General features: G+C 34.5%; 1 protein-coding gene across 3 annotated transcripts in view; it reads left to right on the forward strand.

The window, feature by feature from the left end:
• SNTG1 (syntrophin gamma 1) overlaps positions 1 to 18098 on the forward strand; it is an 868962-nt gene that overhangs the window by 623146 nt on the left and 227718 nt on the right. For all 3 annotated transcript variants that reach the window (XM_023190587.1, XM_023190588.1, XM_023190589.1), the window contains one exon: positions 9314 to 9443. In XM_023190587.1, coding sequence (XP_023046355.1) covers positions 9314 to 9443 — 130 coding nt within the window. The remainder of the gene's footprint in view (positions 1 to 9313; positions 9444 to 18098) is intronic.

Below are 18098 nucleotides of genomic sequence, written 5' to 3' on the forward strand. Positions count from 1 at the left end.
TTGATTTCTGGGTTCTCTATTCTGCTCCGTTGGTCTAGGTGTCTGTTTTGTTGTTGTTGCTGTTGTTATTGTTGTTTTCTCCCACAAGATAATTTCCTGGAGATTCTTCCAAGTAGTTTTATTTTTTCAGTTGTTCATTCCTTTTCATTTCTGAGTGATATCCTATGGTATAGATGTAGTACATTTAAAAAATTCAACCTTGGCAAAACATCTAGGTTGCTTCCAGTTTTTGACTATTCTAAATAAGGATGCTATGAATATTTGTATATAGATCTTTTGGGAGCATACATTTCCATTTCTTCTGATAAACGCTGAAAAGTGCAATGAATCGGTTTTATTATAATAGTATTTTAGTCTTTTAAGAAGCAGTCAAATTACTCTGTAGAGTGATTGTCCAATTTTACACTCCCACCAACAATGTAGGAATGATTGTTTCTCCACATCTCTGACAGCATTTAGTGTTGTTGCTTTACTGAACCACTTTAATGGGTATGTAGTGACATGTCCCAGTGGCCTTGATTTGTATATTATAATGACATTGAGTATCTTTTTATGTACTTACTCACCATCAGTATTTCTTTCTTGCTAAAGAGTCTGTTTATGTCTTTTGCCCATTTTGAAACTGATTTGTTAGATTTTATACTGTTGAGATGTACATGTATCTCAAAGTCCTTTTGCTCAACACACGAATTTTTGTGCTGTTTTATTTCCTTACCTCTTGTAATAATTAGAGATGTTTATTATTTAATACTGCCTCTATTCAATTTTCATATATTCATCTTTTTGTTATTGTTTTAAGTTATTGCCTAAACATTATCATGTATATAGAGCCTTATATGTATAACTATTACAGTTTAACACAATTTATATCAATTTCAGAAACTGTTGGAACTTTAAGACACTTTAATTCTTTTTTTTTCTGTTTGAGCATATTTTTGATATACTTAAAAAATGTAAGTTAGATACTTCAAAATATATTATTGCTTTCATGTAACTATTCAAACATATTCTACTTTTAATCTTTCTTCTCATTTCTTTCTTTTGGTTCTATTTTCTTTCTGCCTTAAGAACTCTCTTAATGTTTCTATTAACAGAATGCATATTTTTTAACAGTGTACATTTATTTTCTTTTTTATTTAAAATGCAGTTACATTATTTGAAGACATTTAGCTAGAGAAATTTCTGACAAGAAAGGAATTGTCTGAATGGGTCCAGATGACTCCTTACATTTTCATTTTTATGGCATTCAGCACATCAACAGCTTCATCAGCTGAATTAATTATACTCAATACACATGACAGCAACAAGCAGTTACAAACATAGCACTATTCAGAATGGATTTCATAGAGGTTCACATTCAAGAGCTAATTTATTGTTTACTCATTCACTCAATCAATATTGATTTAATATCTGTAAGTGGGAGACATTGCGTTTGATTCTTTCTCTGAAAAAGCTCACGGACTAGTAGTAGTAGATTCAGTGAGGGATCAGCGGGCAAGAAAAGATAAATAAGTGATTTACACTAGATTCATAGATGAATAATATACTATTGCATATATATGTATATGTATATATGAATGTAATATGTGTATACTACACTTCTTTAGCCTTTCATCCACTGATAGACACTTAGGTTGATTTCACATTTTGACTATTATGAATAGCGCTGCCCATGATTACAAATAAATAAAATTATTTAGCTTGGCTCAAACTTAGCATATTATTTCTTGGTGGCTTTTTTACCATAGCTCATGATTTTAACTTCAGTGATTTTAACCTGTCATATTTAATTGCCATCAAGTTGTGCTACAGTCATGTACTACTATATATATACATTAAAGCATGACATTTTTATCATGTTTTGATATTTTTGTCAGTCATGATATTTTATCAGTGATATTTTATTATGATATTTTTATCAAGCATGATATTTTATCAGTAATAACACAGTTTACATTTAATATAATATAATGACCCTGATTCAGATATAAATATCTGCTTTAAATTTTGAAGTATAATATAACATGGCAATGTCAAGGGTATTAGAATAAGAGTTAAAGATTGTTAAAACTGGCTGTTCTTTTAGTCTCTTGAAGCTTTATTTTATTTATGTGCAAAATGAGCATATAAATATGTGCACGTCAGTTTATATAATATTATATACATATTATATATATATATTTGAATTTGAGAGTATAATTTTGAGGCGTACTCTCAGTGTTTAGCATACTTTATGACTGAAAGCACTCAATAAATATTTATTAAATGAATGTTAATGAAAAACTTTCATGTCTTAGTTTTTTCCTTAGGTAGAATTATCATCTACTGCATGCTTTTTAAACACTATGAAAATCAATAATATTGAAAGTAGGCTTTTGGACTTTAAAAGTTCTCAAATGACAGTAGAATTTCTAGTTTTCTCCCAGAGTGCGCACACTGTTTACCTTAGATGAAGACGTTTCAGATGGTGACAGGTTTGACACTGGTGGATGAAGTTTAGTATCTAAACAGTAGGCAAGTTTAGTGGTTATAAAAATTGTGCTTTTAATAACACAACAATCTTAGCAAATGGGTCTCTAACAATAAAGCCAAATATGTATCTGGCTTATAGTAAATACTGAATTCATGGCTGGTCATTGAAGAAGGGGAAGCTTCAGGAATGTATATTTTAGGGGATCTGAGGAGGAAGCACAATCGGTGAATGTGTGAAACAGAAAAAAGTAGTTAGGCATAAAAAAAACTATGACGTAAGGATGTCATAGAAGTTATTTCAATCAGGGTTTTAAGGAGAAGAAACAGTTGATTGTAGCAACTACAGAAAAGAAATACTGAAAGAACTGAGGAATAGTGATTAATTTGGGGGTGACTTTGGGTAGAATAATTGTAGACGTGAATTAATAAAAAAATAGTTTATAAGAAGAAAGATAATGACAGTAGAGAAAGGGGCACAACGTGTAAGAGTATATTCCTAAAAATGTGATGAGGGAGAAAGGGGAATATAACATTTAAGCATTCCATGGCGTGCGTTACTAATTGAGAAGGAAGACTCACTTTTTTTTTTTTTTTTTTGAAGCAGAGTCTCACTCTGTCACCCAGGCTGGAGTGCAGTGGCGCTATTTCGGCTCACTGCAACCTCTGCCTCCCGGGTTTAAGCGATTCTCCTGTCTCAGCCTCCTGAGTAGCTGGGATTACAGGCTCCCAGAACCATGCCCAGCTAATTTTTGTATTTTTTATTAGAGATGGGTTTTTGCCATGTTGGCCAGGCTGGTCTCAAACTCATGACCTCAAGTGATCTTTCTGCCTAGGCATCCCAAAGTTCTGGGATTACAGGCATGAGCCACCGTGCCTGGTAGAGAAGGAAGACGCAATGGCAAATGTGCTCATAAACAGAAACAGCACCCACGTCTGATGCGGCAGTTGCCCTTCAGTTTCATCATCCTGATGTGACATGTGGTTCTCAAAAGTGGATACAGAATTTGGACTGATTTCATTCCCCTTTCACATATTGGTCAGGAGGTCCACAAGGACTGGTCTCTATGTAACTCAGGAACAATAAATAATGTTTAGAAAACATCAACTAAATACCATTAAGACCCTCTCCATAAGTCATGCAAATATTCCTTCCTCTGGCATAAACCTCTTCACTTGTTCTTACACAATTATGTAGGGGATTAAAAAAGAAACTGTCATAATCCCCTTAAAATATATAACTCTCTTTGGAAAAGTCCACACTTCCTTTGAAAAATGCTAGATCAATTTTGTATAGTTCTTTCAATCTAGGGCAAATTATCTTGCCAAAGAGTCATTATTTGTTTCATTTTTTACAGTTTATTATAACACACTTAATGATATGAGTCTATTACTTAATAGTAATTTTAATTTTGCCATAGTCAGAGGAAAGCAGTATTCCAGGGTGCTTGAATATCTCTGGAAAACTGAAAAAGAAAAACAAAACAAAAAGAAATAATCCTTGAAGAAGTATATGTATTCTGTTAGGCTTTAGTCACAGAATAAAAAATTACATTTGATCAAATGATAGAATATGTATTTTTGAAGCCCATATATTTTAAGCAAATATAGGTTAAAGGTATATAACGTAGTGCTTCTGCTGATGTGATGAGATATTCAAAATTTGCATGACAATGCCTTCTGCTTCAAATGCCCTAGAAATGGCAGAATTCAGGAATAGAAGGACAGAGAAATTATGGAATAGCTATTATATGACTAGGATGATCCAGGAAGAGATAAATAAAATGACGTTCAAGTAAGCATCTGCATATGTAATACCTGCTCCCATGAGGGGAGAAAGGTAGCAAAGTAGACAAGAACAACTAAGGATCTTGGGGTCCCAGAGATCAATTGTACTGGGGCTTCTTTGCACAATTTATTACTTTTGGTAGGGAATCCTGCCATGCCAGGAAGAAAAGGATATTCATTTAGTTAAATTGGAGTTACTGAGGGCTGGGAAGTAGTAAGATTAGAGTGACTGGAGGTCACAGTGATAGGAAATTCTAAAGTGAAAAATTAACACATAATTTTCATGGATGAACAGGAAGCTCAGTCTAGGCAATGCAGCTAGATCCTGAATAGATATATGAACTAGGGTAACTAGAAGGGCTAAGAAAGATCAGAAAAATAATAGGGTAATTTGGTGGTAATGGAAACAAAGAGGTTATAGTTAAAGAACAGAAATGTGAGAGTTCAAGTCTGACAGTGGAGCTGTCTTGGACAACACTAGATATCAAGTTAGCAAAAGCAGTGGATTGTGAAAGTAAAATGGAGATGGACTTGTTTGTTTTTGTTCCTTACTTACAGATTTAAGTCTCTGAGCACTGTGCTAATGCTATGAGAGGTATAAAATAGCATATATGGCTTTTCCTTCAAGGAGCTAGCAGCTTAGTAAGATCGAACAGGATTTAGCAGTTACACAAACATGTTTAATACCACAGAGAACAAATGTTGCAATAAAGGAATCAGGAAGTCTAGGGTAACTAAAGTGGAAGAGATTCATTCCAAATACAAGGCTTATAGAAAATATCATGGAATAGATGACACCTGAGTTAACTTCTTAAAATTTGAAATGGATTTTGACAGGCAGAAATAACACAACTGGTATTTTTAACAGATTTTTCAGTTCTTAAGGAGTCCAGTCTATAGCCTTCAAAATACAGCCTGAGGTGTGCAGAATATGTGTTGCCTTCTTCATTTCATGACTAGAGGAACTGCGGGTCAGAGAGTTTCCCGGTGTTAACTGACTTGCAAGGACCTTGGAGATGTTGAAGGAGCATAGATGAGCATTTCACACAGAGTACCAGGGAGAAAGACACTGTTGCATAAAGTGCAGGACTTCTTTAGGGAATAATGAGTTATGTGGTTTCAACTCATGAAACATCTAGTGAATTTAAGGTCTGGAAAATAAGTCACAAAAAATAATTTGAAAAAGCTCCTGATGTACCTAAACAGCTTAGGTTTTATGCCTGAAAAATTAAAGAGAAAACACAGCAGTGAACTAAGGTAATGCACACAGGGAAGAAACAACTCAGGCCTGCTGTGTGTGGATTACACTCAATAAGACAGGGTAAAATGCTACAAGCACAAACCCGAGGGGCCTCTTCTTATTTCTTCCTTGCCTTGAATAGCATCCTCCCACCAATTAAGTGATAATGAAATCAAGTAAATGAGTCAATGTTCCGTCTTCACACAGGGACACTCTGTGAGACTGATTTTTCTCATAGTTCCTTTTGTGTATTGCAATACCCTTCTCATATCCCTCAGACTTTATTCTCACTTTTTTTCCATATCCTTCACCCCACAGAGAGATATTTCTAAAATATAAGCATGACCCTTTTCCTCCAGTGCTTTAATGTCTCCACTGGCTCCCCTACCCCTCAGGATCAAGTTGCAGCAAGATATGTGAATTATCACTGATTTTGCCTTGTCTAATCACCAACTTCATGAGATCCACACACAATGTGCCAGACAATCCATATTTATCTGAATATACTATGCTTTTCATGCTTTGAACATTTTCTTTTGGATTCATTATCTCCTCTTTAAAAGTTTTGCTTTCCCTTACCTGCCCCAGCCAAGCCATTTCACTGCTTAGCCCAGCATGGTGGAGTAGTTTTGATTCTACTCACTCCTTCATAATTCATTTAAAAAAGCAGTTATTGAATCACATCATTTCTAATGCCTTTAAGGGGGAAATTATACATAGAACTTCAACTGTATGTGAAAGTACCGAGATCCTTGTTAAATCTGTAAATCGTTCTCATGTTTTAGGGGAAATTGAGGGACAACTAAGTGAACTAAGTTGCTTCATCTTCACTCTCACTAATATAGGTTTATTTCAGTTTCGTATCACCTCAAGTTTTACCAGTGATGGTCCTTCCCTTGGTGGTCTAACAGGACCACCCAAGCCACACAAATCTAGCCATTGTGGTCCTCTATGTGGAGCTCTGCAGTGGTTCCTTGCAGACTTTAAGCCCACCTCATTCTGAGTCTGCCTGTTTTTCCATGGTGAGCTCCCAGAACTCATGCTCATTCCAGCTATTCCAAACTTTTACATTTTAGTCTCTGTGGCATAAAAGTACATGTCCTCTTGTGGGGTAAAATCAACAATGAATCAAAACAGGAATCACAAACTGTATTAATTAGAAATGATGTATATTTATTTGATCGCTTATGTTAGGTTGAAAATTATTCATGAATTTGTATAGTGAGCAGTATACTTTTAATTCAAGGAAGACTAAATTTGTATTTTAAATGAATAAACCTACTTTGAAATTGAGCAACATTTGAAGATACTTTTTACTACCAGAAGAGTTACCAAGAATCTTTAGAAAACTGTATAAATGGACAGAGGAAAAATAAGCCTGAACAAAAAACTTCAGACTAACTCTTCAGTGATGTAATTTGTGTGTGTGTGTGTGTGTGTGTGTGTGTGTGTGTGTATTTATATATACAACTAAGACTAAGACACATAATTTTGTCTGGGTATCCATAAGGTTACTGTTAATGCTGTAAAAGTTTAATGTCTCACAATGCTAAGTTAATGGATAATGGAGTCTATTGATTCCATAATAAATATTAACTCTTATTGTTTATCTAGAATTACATTTTCTAAAAGCTACAAATAAAAACAAAAGCACTGCAGTTTTTCCCTAGTGCTTGATGAGACAATAATTCTATGTGGGTACGTTTTCTTTTAACACTGAAATATTGCAATCAAGACCATATTGATGGATTATTCAGGGAAATATTATACATAGAACTTCATCCATATATTAAAGTATTTAGATCCACCAATTATTCAGAAAATACTTGTTAAATCTGTACAGTAAATTCTTCTCACTTTAGATGAAATTGAGGCACAACTAAGTGAGCTAGTTTACTAATAACCTTCTTTACTTAGTAATAGAGGCCCCAGATAACTAATTTTTATGATCAACTTATTCTATCAGTGGTCACATGTAATCAAATAAACTGTTCAAGTGTTTCACTTATGTTCATAAAAGAGTTTCCATATTTGAAAAGTTGAAACAGAATGTAAAAATTGATATGTATTAACTTACAAGTCTAGTTTCATAAAAGATCAGCCCCTCAATTATTCTATGTAGGGACTATGTAGCATCCATAATTACATAGATTGAAGATTTGATCTAAGTGTACTGACTTTTATTAGCTAAAAATATCTGGCTGCTATTATTCTTTTAAAGCAGAAAAGACAAATATGATCAAGATATGCTTTAATTTATGGTACATGAAGCAATGGTTACAACCAGTGAGAGGAAAGAAATATGTATTACTAAACTCCAATTATTTCTCATTTTCTATGGATGGTTAAACTTCTGTCTGAATACTTTAAACATCTTACTTGCTGTTAAACATCAGAATGAAGGCTAAAAATATCATGTGAAATTATAACATTATTTTCATTCAATGTGTACACTGTCACAAAATCAAACTAACTTTATTTCAAAGAGATGGACAGTAGTTATACTTCTGAAATTCTTTTAATGTATTTTTAAAAGAAAACAAAAACATATATCTGAGCACAACCCTGTTTTCATTATAAAGTGCTGTGCCCAAAATATGAGAACCAGTTTCTCTAAAAATATTGACAATTTGAACCCTCAGAGTCGTGGATGCCCAAGGCCTTACCATGTGCCCAGTTCTGAGACAGGAAGGTAGAGTGGCATAGACCTAGCAGGATACCTAAGCCAGACATGCTCTATCGGATTTTCTTTGTTTGGGAATTAAACTCATGTTTTATATCCACAAATGTCTAGTAGAAGAGCCAGGAAAGGTGTTTGTTAGGAGAAAACATATAAATTTACACATTTTACATAGCATTTTGAATACTGAATTGCAGAAGTTTTCTATTCATAATTGACTGGAATTGAAATATAGTTTGTGTATCCTGTTGCACAATGAAGTAATTCTTAAGCATGAGACTTTGGCTGGCTTCCATCTATTTTGGGATTTTATATATTCCTGTCCATTAAGTTTATACCTAAATATTAAAATATCTGGAAGTAAGGAAGTCATTGAGACTATAGGGCACACTTTTAAATTCAATCGCACTTTTGTTAACAATTTTAAAAAGCATCATTTTATTGTCTATGACAACAAAAACAAAAGTCAGTAATATACTTTCAGAATGCTTAGACTGATCATAACATTTTAAGAAAACAGTTTAATGTTAATGAAATTTGCAGCATCCATGCAAATGGAGAGCATGATCATTTAGATCTGGAAAGGAGGTATGAATCTCTTGTTCCAAATCATCTTTGAGAAGATGAACAGACTGAGAATGAGGGTGGAGAACAATGGACAAAGTGCTGCCACTCATGTTATCAAGTGATTTTTTAATGTCACGCTGAATATTTTATTGCCTGTGTTTGCGATCTTTCTAAGTCAGAAAATGCATTGACAAATGTTAAGAGGAGACAAAGGTAGCCTAAATAATAAGTAAACTATGCATAATATTATAGCAAACTGGGAAAAGAATGCATCTAAAATTTCTTAGCTTCTCTTTCATTTACATATTGAATGTTTTAGAAGTCAAAGTTTCTCCATAGTTACCTGAATCTAAAGATGCTTCCTACTAAATCAAAATTGTATGTTATTTGGGTCTATCTTCAGTGTTTCATTTAAAACGGAGATGTTTATAAAGTCAGGTAACCAAATATGAATTTGGAGGCTGATATTTATATTGTTTGAAAGATAAGCTTTTCAACAGATACTATTATGAGTTTCAAATAGATCAATGACAGTGTGTTTTGATCTGATTTGTTCTGAACATCTGCAGGCAGAATGCCTTTCAAGTCATTGCTGTGGATGGGGTCTGCAGTGGGATTATTCAGTGCCTCTCTGCTGAAGACTGCGTTGACTGGCTACAAGCAATAGCAACTAATATTTCAAATCTCACAAAGCACAATGTAAGTGACGATTCAAGGAATACCTAGCCAGGGTTTATCAGGCTTTATAAAATCCTTCAATTATATATGTAACTTCACATCAATTGTTTAATGTTCTTCTAAGAATGAGACATTCATTATGAAAGCTATTTTGGAATACTTATTGAAAGAAAATTGAGAGTTCTAGCCCAATTTATGGTTCAATAATTTGCATAGATTTCCATTAATAAGCATCATAAATCCCTACATTACTTAAGCAAATGAAAACAAGTAGTTAGCATATAATCGCTAAATATATTTAAGTAAAATCATTCTGGACTAATATAATACTGGAATTCAAGACAGCATTATTGGTTTACCTTTAGTGATCTTAGAATTAGTTAGGAAGGTTTGAGGAATAGTAGGCTAGGACGAAAGAGTTAGCATAGAGACTGAAGGAAACAGTCAGAAGAGTCAGAAGATTGCTGTTATCTCACGTTAGGTAGAGCCTGGTCTGTGTTATTAGAAATGGCTTCTCTGCATTTTCTCTCTTTCCACTACAACAGTTTCTTCCTTCCACATTCCTGTGTCTCTTTATTGTAGCTATCTTCGCATTATTTTAACTCTTTAATAACCTAAACAATTCTTTCTCCCTATTATTAATACTTCTATGAGAAATATAGTCTAACAAAATATACAAAACCATAAATCTCACCTTACTGAATATGAATCTAGGTATCATTAATAATAATTGTTTTAGAAAAAGTACTTGTCATCATCCATACCCTTGTGTTAATTCTCTCCTAGATCCACAATTGTTCATGCCATGTTGAGGCATTTCAGAAGTCCTAAGGGAGATCGGGAGTCTAATATGCAAATGGTCAAGCAGAAATACATAACTCTGTCACCAGCATGTGAACACACAAAATTGTTCTTATGTAAATGACCCTTCAGATCCAAGTATCCTTACACAGAGTAGACTTTGCTTTGAAACATAAGAAGGGATTGTGGCGACTATACCTTTCTAAAACGACAGGAGGACCACTAGCCAATAAAGGCAACTGTCTTGTTTCCAGTCTATGGCTATTTCAAACAATGCCATCATAATGGCCATGCATACGGTGATGAGATGCTCTGGGAATAGGGTTGACAGTCATAGGATATGTGCATGGTCAGTTTTATCATGCCATGCTAAGTGTTTTCCAATTGGCTGTGTAGTTTACTCCTCACGCTTGGTGGATGATATGTCTCTTTCTATAGATAATTTTCAAAACTCTGGGTCACTCTGCCTTTTGAATTTTTGGTTATTTGATACATGTGGAAATGTGCTTCCAGTGTGAATAAGAACAGATTTTCTTTTTTCCTTTTTGGTGATTCCAGGATAGGTGCAAATATGCAAAGCCTTACCCAGGGTCATCCCTCAACAAGGAGGCTAGACATGGGTGTGCCTAGCTTGGGCAAGAGTCTGCGCTCACTCCCAGCCCGCCCTTGCTAATCCAGTGTTGTCACCATATTAGAGTTGAGGTTGCACAAGAGGGCATAGGTTTCAGAATGACTGAGAAACAAAGAAAAAAAAATGGAAAAGAAAGGCAGTGTTTCTCTAGGGACTGTCTCCTCTCCTTCGACTGACTTACATGGATATTTCTAGAGTTAAAAACAGAAAAATACCTCATGAGGCTAGGGAATTTATTACAGAAATGATTAGTTTCTTAAAAACAAGTTATGAACTTATATTTGTGAGACAAATGTTTTTGAAAGAACACAATGTTAAACCTTAAATCCAAAGGTTTTTTTTTTTTTTTTTTTTTTTTTCTTTACCTAAATCCAAATTTGCATTGACCTAAAATCTTGGGAATACTGTCGTGTTGTATTTCTTCAAATAGTCTATTCAGTTAGAATGCTGTGCTTCAGCTGACAAGCATTTGAAAAGTCAATGCTTTAGTTAAAAGCAACAGCAACAACAAAACAGTGAAGATGCAAATGTCTCTACCCTCTGTAAGCCTAAGGAGGGACAAGCCACAATTGACTGCTTGCTTGTCATCCTTGTATTAAGTGCTCACCATCTTACTTAGGAAAGCAAATGATTCCCCTATACTAATGTTTTAACTGTTGGGAGATCCGTATGGTTGTTGAATATTAAAAGTTATGTATTTCTTCTTTCACCTCCTCTTTCTATATTCTAATAACATGTTCTTTTGTTCTTGTAATCAGTTTCCATTCAAAAGCATTACGTTACAATGTACTCTGATATGGAAAGTACTACATAAATGTTGAAAAGTTAGGCATAGCAATAAAAAATGTGAAAGTCACATTGACTTTGGAGAAGGCACAATGCATTGATGAAACAATATGGTTGATTAACATAAAGAAATAAATTAGGCAGAAAGAGTAGCTAGGAAAACTTTTGATTAGGATAGTTAGATATCAGTTCTACTTCTCTTATTTTTTTTTTTTTTAATTCTAAAGATATACTGGAAATAATACCTTATGGAAAGATGTAGAACTTTTTCTTTATTTGCCAGTATACTGAGAGTATAGGCTTGTGTAAGTCTGACTTGAATAGTTTGTTAATAATAGGTGCAGAAATAAAAATATTGTGATAAAATATTTAAAGAAATTCCACTCAAGAGATTATCAGGCATAAAATAAAACTGAAAAAAGGATTAAAATGCATGTAAAATAATAAGTTTGACAGTTTAAAAATTGTGCTATTGAAATAAGACATACATATGTATATAAACTTTTTAATAATGAATTACATTTTGTTGTAAACTAGTTGGAGAATAGACAGGGGAAGGATAAAAGAGAGCAAAAACAAAAAACAAAAAACAACCTGTGTTAGAATAATTAGATCAATGTACTGATCATTTTCTTTTCTCTTTGCTCACTAGTTTCTAAAAGTAACCTCATGAGACTGGGATTTGCGTACCCAGTTTTTAAAAATTCTATATAATTATAGTTGCTATCGGAAAAAATTCTTCTTCCAGAAATAATTGATCATAATGGTTAAAAAAATACCAAGACACACAGTGACAATGTAAAATTGTATTTTATCATTATTCAGAGTGGCTCCAAAGTATTTGCAATAGTTGTTAATATTTGATATTTAGTGAATGATGTCTAGTAGAAAGAGGGTGAAGGCTTTAGGGACTTGTCTTAAGCTGTATTGGCACAGGTTTCAACTCATTTTATTCAAATTCTATGCTTTCACATTGGAAAGCAAAGCATGGCAGAGGCTATGCTGTTGTGGGGTGGGTGGGGTTCAGTTCATTTCTTAACCAGCTCTCAAATAATGAGCATTTGCTATTATTTTAGATGAGCATTCACTCCCAGTATCTATTACTTTAAGTAAAGTGGACTTGAGTAGATTCTAAAACGTAAAATTTATAAATTGTAAGAAAGATTAATTGATTCCAATTAATAATTTACCAATTTTTTTCATTCATTATTTCACCAGCTATAGGAACAAGTATTAGCGGAAAGTTATCAATTTTTATTTCCATGATTACTTCATATTAAATAATTGAAGACTTTAAAATATGCAATGTTGTAATAGGGTGAAGTTTTTGGGAACCTTGGAAATAAGTAAATATATTTGGCATAATATATAAGGGATATGAATCATCAGACTTTGATGGGTAGGTTAGTAAGATGCTCCCCCATGATTTTCACTTCCTGATATTTATACCCTTATGGGATCACCTTCAATGTCCATTGGTTGCATAGTGAGCTCTGAAGCAGACACTTTTCTTACAAGACTTCAGATGAGATAGCAGATGACCCTTGAGAGCCTTTTGAGAAATCCAGTACATGCTAATCACACTAATCACATGCTGAGGGCTCAGCACTCGCCAGTCACCTCAGGGATCAACACACAAAGATGTACCAACCAGAGACGCATGCCAGCTGTTCCCTACCCTGCACTCCATCTCACATCACACAAGCACAGGCTTTATAGACAAGTTATTTACTTCTTCTTATAACCTTGGACCCTTTCTGCCCTGGAAAGTGAGGATGGGCAAGAAGGCTGGGCCCAGCATGTACCACCACTTCTTTGAGGGCCGATCTCTCCCACAGCATCAGGTCAGTGGGGGCAGGGGTAGAGGCTAGAGAGTAGGGGAGAAAGTCAAAAACAAAAAACAAAAACAAAAACAAAACAGGGGATGAAGACCCAGCTATGCCACATGTGGACTCTTGACATATAGAGATTATAAGATAATAAATATTTGGTTAAAGTCACAAAGTTTTGGGATATTCTGTTACACAGCAATAGGGAACTGTATTAGTTTCCTAAAATTCCAAACTTTCATAAAACAATTTCAAAGCAAATTACCACAAACTTGGTTACTTAAAACAACAAAATTCATTTTTTCACAATTCTGTGGCCCATTTGTCTGAAATCAGAGGCCAGCAGGATACATCCCTCTGGACTCTATAGTGGAGAAGCCTTGTTTCTCCCAGTCTCTGGTGGCTGCCAGCATTCCCTGGCTCACATCACACAGACCTGTGCTTCTGTGGTTACATTGCTTCTTTCTCTGTGTGTCACTTATGAGAACACTTGTCATTGGTCCCAGGGCCCACTCACATATTCCAGCCTGACTTCAAGATCTTTAACTGAAGTAGATCTGCAAGGATCCTTTATCCAGTTCTAGGTTTTTGATGTGGATATTTTGGGAGGAGCATTTTTGGCCTACCACAAAAACTATCCGGCAGGTGAACAACATGATTAGATTTACGCAGTTCTGTCTGATTTTTGTGCAGTGTCTATGGTAGCAGTTCAGTTTCAAAGCCTTTGCTTTGCCATTTGGGTGTTCCATACATGCATTGCTTGGGGTGGACCCAGAGCTTCTTGCAGTTCACACATAAAACTGGGATATTGCTTCCTTCCCTTCCCTCCTAGGTGGGAGTTCCCCACTCTCACTGGATCCCAGCATCACTCTCTTTGGTCTTCTGTCCAGAAATCCAAGACTTTTCTCAGAGTTTAGTTTCCTGTACTGATGCACATTTCCTCATGACTGGAGAAAACAGCATGAGAAAAGGAGAGAAGAAGAATGGGGATCCCTCATGCCACAGAAACTAATTTTTCCAGATCCTTTAGATTGAGGGTGGATTTTCCCTCCAGGTTTCCAACTGGCCCAGCTGCCCCAGGCTCCATGGCAGCAGCTGCATGGCCAGTGGGCCTTAGAGTCAGCTCAGGAGCCAAAACAAAGGAACAGTTACAGAGATGTCTTCCACAGCTGCTGGCTCATAGGGGCCTCTTCCCAGGTCTCTGATCAGTAGGATACGCTCTCTCAGAGTTTTTGTTTGTTGTTCATGACTTAATTTGTCTTGACTTCAAGTCCATGCTGGGAAATAAAGGAAGCGAGAAAAAGAAAGGGAAAACAAACTAAAAATAGGAAATTCCTGGTTGCCTTATTAGTCATTATTCAATTTTTACTTCTTTCTACAAAGTTCTTGCTATTATTTATTATACAATATTCTCAGATAGTTGTCTTTTGCATTTTATCTAGCATATTGAGGTATGATCGGTGGGAGAGATGGCTGCAGTGGTTTTATTCCTTCTTGGCTCTAACTGGAAGCAATAGATACTTTTAATAGAAAATAAAATGTAAGAAACAAAACAACTACATGATATTTGTAGAGTATTGGAAGAAAATAACTGCTACCTGAGTTTGTTGTACCTTGGAAATATTTTTTAGAAGTCCTGATAAAATAAATTTATTTTCCGACAAATATAAAAATAAAGAAAATTCAACAAAACAAAGATTTACTAAAAGACATATTCAAGGTACTTTTATTTTTTTTGTATTTTTTATTTATTCAACAAATATTTATTGAATACTTGACTATGATGGGTCAGATTCTGTGTTCTATTTTTTTTATTTCTTTTGTTTTCAACTTTTATTTTAGAAACAGGAAGTTCATGTGTAGGCTTGTTACAAAGGTGTATTTTGTGATGCTGAGATTTACAGTATAACTGAAGCCATCAACCAGGTAGTGAGCAAAGTAAAGGGTGCTATTTCAGGCAAAGAAAAATCATGCCAGATAGAGGCTTGGCGATGTGAGAAGGAGTAAATAGTACAGGAGAAAATAAATATGTAGATGAATCTAGATGAACATTGTTTGTATTAACATGGCAAACTTTCTTGTGATGTTTAGATAAATTAACAGAATTATAATATATTACAAAAGCAATATCAAAAATATCCACAAAGCAAATGTAATTAATATTAAACTTTGTTATGTCAAAATGAATTGTTTGTTTCCTAGAGGAAGCCCTAACTAAATTGCCAGAATGTGTATCTTCAAAATTAACAAAGGAATAAGTGAAAAAATCATGCTAATGTGTACTAAAAGAAGTTCACAAAAAAATAAAAACAGAAAGCAAACTAGAGTAGGTTGAACAAATAGTAAGCATACAGTAAGATATCCGAATATAAGATATATTTTTTACAAGACGATGTCTACAAATATTGGAAGATTGAAGGTGAAAATTTAGAAAAATACAGTGCACCTGAAAAAAGAAGCAACTTGAAAAGGATTCCCTATTTAATAAATGGTTCTGGGAGAACTGGCTATCCATTTCTGGAAACTGGAACTTCCTTACCCCTTATACAAAAATTAACTCAAGATAGATTAAAGACTTAAATGTAAAACCCAAACTAAAATTCCTTAAAGAAAATCTAGGCAATACATTTCCGGACATAGACATGGGGAAAATTTTCATGACAAAAACGCCAGAAGCAATTGCAACAAAAGCAAAAATTGACAAATGGAATCTAATTAAAATAAAGAGTTTCTGCATGGCAAAAGAAACTATCTTCAACGTGAACAGACAACCTACAGAATGGGAGAAATTTTTTGCTGTCTATCCATCTGACAAAGGCCTAATATCCAGAGCCTACAAGTAACTTAAACAAATTTACAAGAAAAAAAAAATTAAAAAGTGAGCAAAGGACATGAACAGTATCTTCATAAAATAAGATATTCATGCAGTCAATAAACATGAATAAAAAATACTCAACATCACTGATCATTAGAGAAATGCAAATCAAAACAACAATGGGGTACCATCTCAGGCCAGTTAGAATGGTGATTATTGAAAAGTCAAGAAGCAACAGATGCTGGCAAAGTGGCAGAGAAAAAGGAATGCATCTATACTGTTGGTGGGAATATAAATTAGTTCAACTATTGTGGAAGACAGTGTGGTAATTCCTTAAAGATCTAGAAGCAGAAATACCATTTGATCCAGCAATCCCATTACTGGCTATGTATCCAAAGGAATATAACTCATTCTATTATAAAGACACATGCATGTGTATGTTCATTGCAGCACTATTTATGATAGCAAAGACATTGACTCAACCCAAATGCCCATCAATAGTAGATTAAATAAAGAAAACTTGGTACATATATACCATGGAATGCTATACAGTCATAAAAAGGAATGAGACCATGTCCTTTGCAGGGACGTGGATGGAGCTGGAAGCTGTGATCCTCTGCAAACTAACATGGGAACAGAAAATCAAACACCACGTGTTCTTACTTATAAGCAGGAACTGTATGATAAGAACACATGGACACATGAGGGGAACAACACATGCTGGGGCTAGTTGTCGTTGAGGGGAGGGAGAGCATCAAGAAGAACAGCTAATGGGTGTGGGGCTTAATACGTGTGTGAGGGGTTGATTGGGGCAGCAAACCACCATGGCACATATTTACCTGTGTAACAAAGCTGCACATCCTACACATGCTCCCCAGAACTTAAAATAAAATGTGACAAAATAAAGAAGGAAAACAAATAAATAAATAAATTGACATAATTTGAATATTTCTCTAAACGTTTAATAACTAAATGGATTTGAAGCTTTTACATTGAGATTATGACATTTTACGTAATGCTTCCACATAAGTTAATGATTTGGTTTGTTCTGTGTCCCCACCCAAATCTGGTGTGACATGATTGGATCATAGGAGTGGTTTCCCCCATGCTGTTCTCATGATAGTGAGTGAGTTCTCATGAGGGCTGATGGTTTTAAAAATGTGTGGCAGTTTCCCTTTGCTCTCTCTCCTGCCGCCTTGTGAAGAAGGTGCTTGCTTCTCCTTTGCCTTCCACCATGATTGTAAGTTTCCTGAGGCCTCTCCAACCAGCCAAAACTATGAGTCAATTAAGCCTTTTTCCTTTATAAATTACCCAGTGCCAAGTATTTCTTTATAGCAGTGTGAAAACAGAGTAATACAGCTAATTTACAAATTAAATAAATGTGTTTTAAAAACCAGAAAGAAAGAAAAAATACAGTGCAAACCATAAAAAAAAAAGGTTTGTAGCTTTGTTAATATTAGGCAAAGCAAACTTCACAGCAAATATATTACTAAATATAGATATGGTCACTTTGTGATAATAAAAAAGTTTAATGCACTAGGAAACAAATGCAAACATAATATCACATGGACTTAAAGATATCTAGATGAAATTGAAAATGTAGACTGATGACAAAGTAAAAATCAGAAAATCTCAGAACTAGAGACACAAAATCATTAAGACCTGGCTATGAAGAAATTGAAAGTAAAATAATAGATTATGGAATCAGAAGAAGAAAATAAAATTCATGCTCAGCCTTTATTTTAGCCTATAGGAAGTCATTATCACATTATCAAGCAGACATTTCCCAATGAACTATTCATTCAGCACTAGGT

This window comes from Piliocolobus tephrosceles, chromosome 7 (genome assembly GCF_002776525.5).
Source record: "Piliocolobus tephrosceles isolate RC106 chromosome 7, ASM277652v3, whole genome shotgun sequence".
NCBI lineage: Eukaryota > Metazoa > Chordata > Mammalia > Primates > Cercopithecidae > Piliocolobus > Piliocolobus tephrosceles.